This window comes from Marmota monax, unplaced genomic scaffold (genome assembly GCF_021218885.2).
Source record: "Marmota monax isolate L192 unplaced genomic scaffold, Marmota_monax_Labrador192_F-V1.1 WCK01_AAM20220418_F8-fsc00133, whole genome shotgun sequence".
In the NCBI taxonomy this organism is placed as follows: Eukaryota; Metazoa; Chordata; class Mammalia; order Rodentia; family Sciuridae; genus Marmota; species Marmota monax.
Window position 1 is genome coordinate 2,577,482 of NW_026694821.1, and position 13,045 is coordinate 2,590,526.

The 13,045-nt window shown below is 45.9% G+C and overlaps 1 protein-coding gene across 1 annotated transcript in view; it reads right to left on the reverse strand.

Annotated features, from left to right (window-relative positions):
- Positions 1 to 788: 788 nt before the first annotated feature.
- The window catches only part of Scrn1 (secernin 1), a 63,466-nt gene continuing 51,209 nt past the window's right edge, over positions 789 to 13,045 (reverse strand). The window contains exons 7-8 of the mRNA XM_046426043.2: positions 6,551 to 6,731; positions 789 to 4,815 (exon numbers count right to left, since the gene is read on the reverse strand). Coding sequence (XP_046281999.1) covers positions 4,657 to 4,815; positions 6,551 to 6,731 — 340 coding nt within the window. The 3' untranslated portion in view covers positions 789 to 4,656. The remainder of the gene's footprint in view (positions 4,816 to 6,550; positions 6,732 to 13,045) is intronic.

Sequence of the window (13,045 nt, forward strand, 5' to 3'; positions counted from 1 at the left end):
GGAGGGGCAAGGTAGGCAAGAAAGAGGAGGAGCACTCCTGGAACTCGGGTTTTATTGGGGAGAAGCCACTCAAATGAGGCAAGGGTAGGGTTACAAGAAACAAGTGGGGTGTGATCCAACCCCATCGGGTGACACCCACTCCTGGGGAGCTGCGCCTCTCTTATCAGTGGAGGTAGGGTCCAAACGCATTGCAGTGCAATACCTGTTCAGTACCTCCTCGCTCAGGACTTAAAGGTGTGTACCTAGCTCCTGTCCAGAGCGGCTCCCTGACAGTATGCTTATACTACATTTTGTTTATCCATCCATACATCTATGGATACTTGCCTACACATTTTGGCTATTGTAAATAATGCTACTATGAACCTGTAAGTACAAATATCTCTTCTGGGTCCTGATTTGCATTCTTTTGTAAAGATACTTAGAAGTGGAATCACTGGGTCACATGGTAGCCCTTTTTTAAAACATTTTTTTAGCAACCGCCATACTATTTTGCACAATGGATGTGCCATCTTACATTCCCATCAGTAGTCTACAAGGATTCCATTGGCTACTTTTTGTTTTAAGTTGCAATCCTGATGGATGTGACTCGATTTCTCATTGTAGTTTTGTGTTTACTTTTAAAGAATGAATTTACCCAAAGAATGGTACCTAATGCAGGAAATTTCTGAGTTGATTGGTTTTTTCTGAAGATTTCCAGCAGAAAACACATCCCCTTCCACACATTTCCTGTGTGGTGACTGACGCCAGCATTTTTTCATGAAACACAAGACAGAAGAGGCCACTGGACATTAACTTCAGTATTTTTTATTGTATGCTTGATGCATTTAGAGACAATCCCAAGGGCAAGCACTGGATAAAGGGACATCACCTGGTTTGTAGATAGTTGTACAAAAGACTGTTAAGACTACATGGTCAGTTCCCACTGCAGGAAACGAAGACTTTCTTTATTATAATTCGCTGCCAGTAGCATTTTCCAGCTAATACATTGAAACTCTCACAATATGATTGCAAACATGTATATATTGGCTCCCACAAGAATTCTGCATGTGACATTTCAAGATGTATGGTGTCAATCAGATAAAGCACATTTTGACAAAAACCTAAGGAGAGCAGCGGGGACTTAAGACTGCGTGGAATGAAATGCCACAGCTACAGGAAGCATACAGTAGAACTGGGACAGCCAGGCATGTGACCTGCCACTCCTCCCCCTCCCAGAGAGCATGCCCAGTGAGGTGGGTCCCTTTGCTTTCTTCTCCCTGTGCTTCCTAAAGCTAAGAGCTCAGTTGAAGACCTCTCCAATAAAGGATGGGTAGGTCTCCAATCAGGAATGCAATTAGAGACCTCATGACAGACACAGGGTCCCACCTGTCTTCCCTGCTATCAGCCAGAGCTATGTGTCACCTGTAAGGAGGTGAGATGACATCTGTTAGGATGCACAGTTATTTGCTTAGTCAGCAATTACTTTTTAGACCTAATGATTCATCCAATAGTAAAGGAACTTCGTTGCTAAAATCTAAGAGGCATACACCTGCTCTGTTAGCTTGTAGAGTAGCTCCTAATAATAACATCAGGTCTTACATTACAGGGCACTAATGAATCTCCATAATTTTGATTATGTCCTTATTCTACCTAAGGTTCAAGCCACCTCCAAAAATGAAAGCACTATTATTTCTGCTTTGCTAATTTACTTTCACTGGAGTGTCTGCCCTTGATCTGAGGGCCGTCTTCACTTATGGTAAATCCCACCTAATAGACAAGACTAACTAGCTTATGATAGGTTACAGGGGAGGTGGGGGAGAGATTCTGTCCTTTATGGCCATGACTTCTTTCTGCACAAAGCATGCAGTGGCACCCCACCTTCTTAATAGATATACAAATGGTATTTAGGAAGCTATTTACACATGGTGACCTTTAAACATTAGTTTCACGTTTCCTCTTGAATATTCATTTTCCCTATATAGCCTTCAGAAAAGCAATCCCTGGAAAAGAAATTATCCATGTAATAAGCATTCTTCCAAAGCAAAATCTGTTAGGAGCATTTAAAATCAAACATTCCCCCTACAACAACCTACTCAAAATTCAACAACATATTTCTGACTGTTGTCACTAAATGTGAGTACAGCCACATCAGCAGACTGCTTGCTCTCTGTAGTCTTTCCCCACCCTTCCCAAATGCACAAAGAAACCTGAGCACTGCTATTCAGGTTGGACTGTACACAGACCCCCACCTCCATTGCCTGCTGGGAGGCACTAGGCCCACACAGAGGGCAGGCACACCCTCTAGCGGTAAGACATCGATATTATAGCTGTGACTGATGTACAGTTGGCCCTTTCCTGCCTGCAATGTCCACAAACAGAAGTAGCTACTGTGTTTCCCACTGCACAACTGGCTGGGTAAAGACAACGAGTTGCTACGGTAATCTGTGACCTGGGCCATAGTAATAAAAGCAGGCCTTGGTGTGATTTATTTGCACTAGACTTCAGATCAAATCCTGTATTACCCTGACTATCTCAGACAGGTCAGGTCTGATAAAATGATTCCTAACCTGTGCAGGTGAGACCATGCATTGAAAGAGAGGATTTCTGCAGCACCTCATTTTAAATAACCACTCCTCAGGTAGACTTTGGAAGGTAAGTACCTACATCATTCTCAAACTTCATCCTTTTCCCCCTTAGCAGCTATAGACACTTCTAGAATGGCCACTGCACCTAAGAGGAGATCCTCAACTCATCAGCAGTGAAAACTCAGGTCAAACCTACACTACACGCTGCCACTACTAGCTGCCATAAACTTTGTCAGCTGAAATAGTCTTCCCATCTGTACTTAGTGATTTTACATACAGAATTTACAAAACTGCTGAATAGAAAGTTCATGGCAAATCTATGCATACACTCTTGAAGGAGAGTTGTAGAAAGAAAATATTCATTCCCATAAAATTTCTGAGGCTGGGGACAAGGCTCAGTGGTAGAGAGCATTTGAGAGTGCTTGCCTTGCATACTCAAGGCTGTGGGTTTTATCCCCAGAACAAAAAAAAAAAAAGGAAAAGAAAAACGTTAAAAAATCTCTGATCCTTGGCATTCTACCCACATAATGAGCAGCTGTGTCATTTTCAGCCCTCATGGGCTATGACATAGCTGCTGAGGAGTGACTACCCCTGAGCCATTTCCAAGTCTACTGATCCAATATTTCCTTTTGCTAGAATCATGTCAAGGATGATGAAGCATCATTAGACCCAAAGAGCACTCTCCCGCTAGCTGCTCTATTATCAGACACTCCTATCAGTCATCTCTGCCACTTTGCCATTGCAGGAGTTGGGAGAGAGTTCAATAGATGAAGGCAAGCCCCACCACTTCCTGCCCACTTCCACTACCAGTCTGGAAGCAGCTGCAGGGCATGAGGACTAAGGGGGAAGATCTAGGCGGTCAGCTGCTTCAGACACCCATGTGTGCGTTCTGACAGGCTGGGCAGGAGGGGTGGAGTTGGACTGTGACCCCACAGAGATGTGCTCTTGTATCTGTCTATCACCTTCTTGCCCTCTGAATGCCCAGTATGGAGCCCACCTGGTCTTCCTTGCCTACTTTTCTGTGATCTACTAGTGGGTCAAATCCTATGATATTGGAAGCAGATCAGCTCAACTGGAGTCTCTCTGCTGAGATAAAGTAGCGACTGCTCGAATCTCAGCAACTTCAACTGCAATCTAAACAGTCAAGATTTTTTTTTCCTTTTCTTTCCCTCATTAGCTGAGAGTCACAGTTGCATGGGGTGGGACTATGCCGCAGGGCCACTGGATGAATCCTAGATTAGATGCTGGTAACTAGACCAGGAATTGTCGCTACGCAAGGCCCCATCTACATGGTAGGTGCACTGCTCTGTAGGGATAGCAGCATGTCTTTTGGGAGACCCACTTGGCGATCCTGGGAGGTCACTGGCACGGCTCCCTGAATCTCTAAGGTGTGTAGGTTCTGGCTAACAGTGCTGCCCAGCTCTCCTGCATATGAAGCAGGGTTGGGTCCACCACACACGAGTACAGCGCATGGAAATCAGGTCCTTGGAGATCATGGACACTAGGACACAGCTGGGGCGGCTAAGAGGCCCCTTTATTCCCTCCCATTGGTTTCGTTCCCCAGGGAACACCTGTGGAAACCGCAGTGCCCACAGGCATGCGCCCAGGTGAAGAGCAGCTGGGGAGGTGCCCCCTGCCCTCCCCACACACAGGAGCCTGTGTGCGCCAACAAACGCCTTTTGTTAACCTGGAAGAAACGGGTACTGAAAGACTAAGACTTCAAAAGAGCTTGCTTTTCCCACCAACTCAACACGGCGGAGCCTGTCTTTCAAGCCTCCATGAACTCTAGTCCTGCAAGAGGCTAATGTGTCCATTGTCACTGAAATACAAGAATAGCAGCTTCAGATCCACAATTTGTCACACAACTGAACGCGAGAGGCCAGAGGGATACGTGTTACATAGCAAAGGAAGGGGACCTACACGGCTGAGAAAGGGACATTTAGAGACACAAGGTAACAGTTGGATCTGGCTTCAGAAAAGGAGACCACCTGATAACTTTTCTCATTTTACTCAAACAGGAGAGTGGTTTGTTTTGCTGGTCATTTAGTCAGGTGGGAAGTTTTAAATAAGAAGGGGAAAGGGAATGCTCACTTCACTTAAAGAACTTAATCTCCGTGTCGACACAGTCATAGAAAAGGTCCCCCACCTCGGCGGGGTCTGGGGGCTCAGGGCTGCTCAGGATTTCTTCCATGGCTTCCAGGCCTTGCTTCTCCAGCTCCATCATGGTCTTCTTCAGCAAGCGGCCCTGCTCCTGAGGAAGGACACGGCCTTTGCACAGTCAGCACAACAGTGGGATTGTGGCTGTGGACACTGAGCCTCGGGGGTTCCGCTGGCTTCCTGCTCACAGTCCCATCCACCCACTCTGATCTGTTCCCAAACCACTACCACGAGGACCGTTCTAGAATGTGGCTGCTTCAGGATAAAATCCAGACTCCTAAGCGGCATTCAGGGAAGGCCCTGATGAGAAGAAAGGTCTTGTGGGCCTGACCTCTTGCCTTACCTCTTCCTCGTCTTCAGCGAGACTGAATTACCTTCTCCATCTCATGATACTTTCCCCCATTGTACAGTGATTCTCCCTCGAGCGGGTCTTTCCCTACGTCAACACTTGGGCAACTTGTGCCCATCTTCAGATCTCCTTGGAAGGCCTTCCCTCTGGACCCCCACTGGACAACGCCTCTACTTTTACCATGGTTGCCATCTTCCGTCTTGTGATGGCCTGCCCACATGGCTATGTCACCCGTTAGGTCATGATCTCCTAGGGCACAGGAATTGGACTTAATGGTGCCACCCAATGGCTGGGACATAGTAGGTGTACTGCAAAGATGTTTGCTGAATGCTCAATGAATGTTTATCTCCTGGGCACTCTTTTTAGGAGATGGTAAGAGCTCTTCCTCCAAGAAGGACTCGCTCATTTACAGTGGGTGACACTGAAGGCTTTCATTTACCCAATTAGTCCCAGAACTGAGAAGCCACTCTCCTTACTCATCCACTACTTCCTCATTCAACCCAAGAGTCATTTCTGAATTTCAAAACCCACCAATCCCATGGGCTCTTTCTACCCCTACATTCTCATTGCTTGATACCCACAAAACCAGACACCAGTAGGTGACATTTTGAGTCTACCTGGGGCTTTCTGTCATCCACCTAGAAAATAAGGCCTGTCAGAAACTTTATTAACCAAGCTTCGATCAAAGAAGCAGTTTGACTTTGAAAAAGTACTCTTAAAAAAAAAAAATAGGAACTTAGCCGGGCATGGTGACACACATGTGCCTGAAATCCCAGCGGCTTGGGAGGCTGCAGCAGGAGGATCAGAGGTTCAAAGACAGCCTCAGCAATTTAGTGAAGCCCTAAGCAACTCAGTGAGATCCTGACTCTAAATTTAAAAGGGGAGGGGGACTGGGGATGTGGTTCAGTGGTTAAGTGCCCCTGGGTTCAATCCCTGGTACCAAAAAAAAAAAAAAAAAAAAAAGAAAAACTGGGAATGTGAGAATCTTTTTCTAAATGATATCGGTAGTATGGGAAAATATGCTTAACATAAAATTTGGTACATGGTGGTTGTGCAACCACCACCACCATCCATCTCCAGAGCATTTTTGGAGAATTACTTTTTGGAAATAGCATATGATTGCATCTTTAAATAAAGCACTGCCAATCAATTATAGCTTCTTAGCCCTAAAAGATTGCAAAGAATTTTTAGAAAGCACTGAAGCAGGTCTCCTTTCTAGAACTGCACATCTCTATTCCTCCTAAGTCAACAGTAAATGAGAGAGAGCTTGGCCCACTGAGTTCCAGAACATGAAAAGTAAAGGCTTTGTTTTACTTGGTTTCAGGAGATTGGGTAGGAAAATGAGCACCAGCATTCTAGGAAGGCCTGTGGAACCTGGCTTCCCGGGAGGAGACTGGCCAAGAGGAGAGGAGGCTAACGGACTCCCTGACTCCTTCCTCACGGACCTCACTACCCTCCCTGAACCCTTACCCAGGCTCACCTGGTCACTCTCGATGACAGCACGTGCCCACTCGTGGGCCTTGTACAGCTCATGCCGGCGGTCTGGTTTCTCCTGGAACCGAGGCTCCTTTTTAGCAGGGTCATCGTCCCCAAAACAGGGAGACTGTGCTTTAGGAACGAGTTTTACATCATCAACAAAGATGAAAGGCTTGAATATGGACCTGGAAAGAAAGGACAGTCAGACTGAGCATAGGGCGTGAGGACACCCAGAGACTGTCTCTTTATTCAGCAATCATTTTCAGAGCCAACTCGTGGCAGGTGGGTTCGTGCCAAGAGAAACACACTGCATGTTTTAGTAGCTATTTTAATAAAACTAACAGCCATTTACAAGCTGCAAATTCTTCTATTTACAGTGAGGAGACACCGAAACAGACTTTTTCTGTCCTGGAAAGAGCATCCAAGAGAACTCTTTTAAGTTGTATAAAGTGAGGCAAAAAGACACATAGTGTTCTGGGAAGAGGATGGAATGGATGGTCAATATGAGATGAAAGGTCTGCCCCTTTCTCTCCTGTAAAGGAAGGGTCTTTTGGTTTTAAGATTCTCATTGGAAAACCTTTGTAAGATCTCTCACAGCCTCAAGGAGGGGACAGATTAAGACAGATGAAGCAAAGTTCCCAGAGACCCCAGAGGGGACACCTGCAGAGAAGCAGAAATCTGGCTGTGTGAAAGCAGGTGCTGGGCAGAGTGAGGGGCTGATGCCCCTTTATTCTTTGATCCAGCTCTTCTGGCAGGACTGATGTCTGGCAGGCAGGTGTGAGTGAATATCCTTGTGCATGGCTTGCACACATCATCACACACACACACACACACACACCCAAGAGAGCCATGCACGTCAAGAGCTGTGGCCTGGCGTTCCAGGCCAGTGTCACAGCCGATGAACACTGGGAAGGACACTTATTCTCCCCTCTCCACACCCAGAGAAAACACTGCTGGGCAGAGGGGCACTCCTGGTAGGCATGGGCACTGCTGGACCTGCGGCCTGATGTTAGCCAAGCCATGGGGCAGCGCCTGCAGTAATGATAGGAGAGCGTGAGCCACGTGCACATCCCATGTGTTTTCAATTTATCAGATTTGGACTTTTCTTTGCCTCTCCATGGGTGTACCCTGTCCCACTCCAAGGAGCCTCCATTGGGTTAGAAGTGAGCTTGGATGCTTTTTCAGCCCAGAAGTGTTAAGATGTGAGGCAGCCAGAGTAACCTTGCCATTGTGCCCTGAAAATACATTCATGTGCACCATGATCTGAAAAGGACTGGTTATCAGACACTCTTGCTCCCCCAACTTGTCCTTGGACTTACAGCATCAGCATCCCTGCCCTGTCCTGTCCTGCTGAAGCAGAATCTGCATTTTAACAAGATCCCTGGGGATTCATAACATCTGGGTCTGAGAAGCACAGTCATAGAGAACAGTAGTGGGAAATAACCTCTCTGTTAGTTTCCTAAGGTGATCACAGGAAAGGGCTTGAGAGAGCACTGACACTGGTCACAGCATCTAATTTAACCTGCATGTCAAAGGCAATGAGAATTTGCACCCCACAGTGATGGAGTGAGTGGTACTAATTAAGGATGCGTGTCGGGGACTCTGCTGTCTTCTGCAGGTGATACATATCATTCATATGGGAGACTGGTCCCCTCCTCTGCCCTACTGCTGGGGAACACAAGGCGTGCCAACCTGGGCGAAATCAAGACATATCCCTCCTTAGCCACCATCAAAGGAAGTCGCCCAAGACATAGGGAAGCTACTTACACAGAGGGAAGACACACTTCCACCCCCTACAGCCTCTTGGAAACGGATCGTTCCTTTTCCCTTCTACTGACTGTTGGATATGAAAAATGAATTAATACAAAACTTCAAACTGTCAAAACCAATTCTGATTACCTGGGAGTGGGAGAGAAAGAGTGTGCCCAGCACAGAAGGGCATCCAGAGCTGTCTCTGGGTCGCTCTGGTCTCCAATGACACAACTACATCCCAACCAGCAAGAGTCCTATCAGATCCTGCAGGACCAGACAGTACCAGGGGTGTTCTGAGGGGTTCCCGATTTTTCCCAGTGCTGGGGACTGAACCCAGGGCCTCATGCTCACTAGACACACACTCTGCCAATGAGCCCAGCCCCCCCAAGAGTGTTCCGAAAAGCCAGTGTACATCCTACAGGAGTTGCCACACAATGGCCGGCAGGCTCTGTGACTAACATAGGGACCCTCTGCTGACAGGGGCCTGGAGGTCCCAAGCCCACTCCTCAGTCCACACCTACTGGGTCACAGGGCTCTGCATTGGGTAGAGCCAGTGACAGCATGGCTCCCCATGGTGTGAGGCTCTGTAGTGGGACTGGTGCAGGCCCCAGCACCAGCAGCCGAGGGAGTTGCAGGCTCCAGCAGAGCCCACTGCACCCTGGCTACAAGGGGGGCCCTTGGAGAGGAGGCCCGTCTCCCAGCCCCAGGCCACGATGATGTTCACCTGCTACTTCTTTCAGGGCCACACTGCACCTTTGTTCTCTAGCACTTAAAGCTGGAGTGGAGTGACCTCCTCATTGGAAACCTGCCTTTATACTTCTGGAACCTAAGTGCTTTGCTCACCAGGTATCTCTTCTGACACACTGACCCCAGGGGAGAACCTTGCCTGCCAGAGAGGCTGGAAAGAGATATCTTGGCAGCACCTGAGTTGCCTTGTGACAGGTGGGACAAAGAACAGACTGGGACTGGGCATGGGCGCATGAGTACTCTCTCTGCCTCTGACCAGCTGGGGGCTGATGTTTTCCCTTTCTTGGGCTCACCTGGACTAAAGTGGTCCCTTCTAGCTTCTAAAGCTGTCTTGCCATTTCTATGTCTTTGTCCCGAGACCTGTGAACTTGTAACTCCACTTCAACCCACAGTCACGGTCTTCTGCACCCAATATATAGGACACTGGTAGTAAAGAATGCTCTGTTTGATATAACTTCAAACCCAGTCGAAGCCCCCTGGAATATGGAGATTAATTCATGACAGCGTCTAGCAGCTTTTCTAAAATAAGAGGTACTGTATGTTCAGACCTCCCACCTATCGGTTTGATCTTAAAAATAAAAATATGAGCAGGTGCCCATAATATTTTAAGCAGCCTAAGATTTCCAAAAACTTCTTTCCATACTCTGTGAGGAAGTCAGCATCCTCAACTGCTAAAAACACAAAGCATAAATTTGTCAAGGTGTTTAAAGGAAGAATTTTTGAGATTCAATAAATTATATAAATAATAAAAATTTTGAAATAAAATTATTTATAGAATAAGGAATATAATTATTGTTGATAATACACTGCAATAATATTAATATTAATTTAAATGAGAATTTGGAAATTATCTATAATTCAGGTTTGATCATTTGTTCCTATGTACTATATCCCAAAAAGGGGAAACTGGCTAACTCGGTGGCTTCAAATACTGTGACTTCTTACCAATCCTTATTGAAAACACACTGAAAAATCTAAATTGATGGGCTGGGGTTGTGGCTCAGTGGTAAAGCACATGCCTAGCACCTGTGAGGCACTGGGGTTTGATCCTCAGTATTGAATAAAAAAATAAACAAGTAAAATAAAGTTATATAAAAAAGACACCATTAATAAATTTTTTTAAAAAAATCCAAATGGATAAGGAGCTACACTGGCATGTTCCCATATTTGAACCTCAGATGGCAGCCTCTTCAATACCACTTGAAGAAATGTATGGCAACTGATAGCCCAGAAATATTAAATGACTTGACCAAGGTCACATATCCAATTAGTGTCAAAGCTGAAACTGGGTAGTGACCACTCCTCTCCACCACCTTTCCAGGAAGAGGCTCACTTCATCATGTATGTGGAGTGACCCAGAGTGTGTCCTATAGTTGGCTCTAAGTGGGACATAGCAGAGAGGCTCCAGACAGCTCACTGTTCTTCTGTCCCCAGGGCTGGACTCTGAGGACGACCTTCAGAAAGGTAACTTAGACAGAACTCACTGTGGTCATTCAGCCCCTCTACAGTATGACATGAATATAAGATGTTAGGTCCAAAGGGAGGAAGTGCTTCCAATGGCCAAGGGCATCACAGGGCTGGTTTATGAGGAGGTTTGAAGCCAGGAGAGTACTTTAAGAGACTCTACTGAGGGGGCTAGGCTATAGCTCAGCAGTAGAGCACTTGCCTAGCATACATGAGGCACTGGGTTTGACCGTCAGCACCACATAAAAATAAACAAATAAAATAGACTCTACTGAGGGACACTGAAGCCAACAAGACCATGAACAACACTACAGGGAGCCATGTCCTTGCCACCTTCAGCTCTCAATGAGACAGATCTAAGGTCTGAGGCACACAGCCTCATGACACACGGGACAGCTTGGTCTTCCAAGATCTGACTCAGAGACGTGCAGGAAGTTTAGCCTTGAATGACACTTTGAACACAGCCACAAAACATTTCCACTAGTGGCACCTTTGCCTCATCTGCCCATTTTTCTTTCCAGAAACTTCTGGTGGATGCACCAAACCAATGTTTAAAAAAAAAAAAAAGAAATCTGTTTTCCCATAATTTGTTTTCTCATTTGGAAGAACAAAAATTATCATGAAAATCTCTATAAAGTTTTACAGCCTAGCACAAATTTCAGTGTTTGCATTTGCATCTCCTGGCTCTGCTCTTCTCATGTTCATTTGTCCTTCATTCAGCAAATATATGTTGGGTCTGACTCAGTGCCTGACAAATATTATGGAGGCAGCAGTGAATACACAGGGCAAAACTTCTGTCCCATTTTACAGGTGAGATGACTGAGGCTCACAGAATCCTAGTGCTTTGTCCAAAGTCACATTCCTAACCAACAGTGGACCTACAACTAAACTCAGACCTTCTACATCCAAAGTCTGTTTTCCCTACTACTTCCCAACCTTGAATCCTGTTGGTATTTTTCATATACATTGTGTAACTGCAAAAAATAAGGACTTTTTTGTTTTTTGGGACTTGGGATTTTAATATCTGTGGCCAGTCAACCGTTCCAGCCACAAATGTGGCTCTCTTCTTGCTGAAGATGTGGACACTCCCCAGCAATGAAACCAGGCTGGTCTTGTAACCCAGAATCCCTGCAAATCCACTGAGGATCATTAGTCCCTGAAAGAAAAATACAAGCCCCTGCTCAGATAAATCTGCTACACCGTGAACCAATCTAAAAGGCAGATGGTTTCCCTCAAAAGGCAGGTGTCCTTCTGAGTGGTTCATCTATGGGCCATTTCAGCTCTAGTATGACAATGTTATGTCACCTGAATCATATTGTCAGAGTCATACCTGGCTGAGAGCAAAACCAGTCAGTGAAGAGAATTTTAGAGAATTTTTTGGAGCATAAGATAACCTTGGGGATGGAGATTTGGATCCAGAAGCTTGGGAGGTTTGGAAAGTCCAAAGTATAGGGTGGAGAGAAGTAGTATGGGAAGAGTTCAGAATGAAAGGAGGGGAGGGAACCATTTGCCTTGGGCTCTCAGCTCTGTATATCTGCAGGCAGGGCTGATGTGGCTGCCAAGGCTGACCTAGGATGCCCGGGTTTCCGATAACAAAAAGGTAACCTCCGCAGCAGAGATTTAAAAGATCCAAATGACACAGTCTTAGCTAATCTAATTTAGCCTCTCAATGGTAGTGCACTGGGAGAAGACAATGAAACAAAGAAAGCTCAGAAAGAAAAAGAGGGAGGAGAGACACCCACCATGACCCAGGGTTCTTAAATTACCTTCTCTAACCCTTTTGGTTTACCAATCCTATATCTTTGATTGTTAGTCTATAAGGATCTCTCGGTGCTATACTGGTCTGACAACTACATCTTTAAAAATAATAAGCCCAGATGTATGGTATTTGCAGAATTCTTTGGTATAAATACTCCCTCTGTGGCCCTTTTCAAGACAATAGTGGCATCACAGAACATGGAGTTGGGCACAGAGACCCACGATCAGCTCTCCTTGCCTCAAGCACACTCTAAAACTCAACATCTTACCCTGTCTCAAAATGGCAAGGCACCTCTCCAAGTATGCTTTCTCTACCAGTTCTTCCTATCAAGGAAGCTTTGACGACTACTAGCTTCAAGTAAAATGGCTTCCAAAGGTCAGAACCAGTACACTGAAGTCTATCAATATCACTGCATCAGTGATCAAGGCACAAGCCAACCCAAGGGAATACGAATATGATGGAATTTGCCTTCTCCACAAAGCTAATTAAATGACTTTTCCTGTCCCTCAATCATTCAAACTCTGAGTTTTGTATCTCTTTCCAACTCTCAAACTTGCAAGGTAATTGGTACACGATAAGAAGGAAGGAGAGTTCAGGCACAGTGTCACATGCCTGTTATCCCAGCAGCTCTGCTCGGGAGGCTGAGGCAGGAGGATGGCAAGTTCAAAGCCAAATATAGCAATGGCCAGGCACTAAACAACTCAATGAGACCCTGTCTCTAAATAAAAACAAAATAGGGCTAAGGATGTGGCTCAGTGGTCAAGCACCCCTGAGATC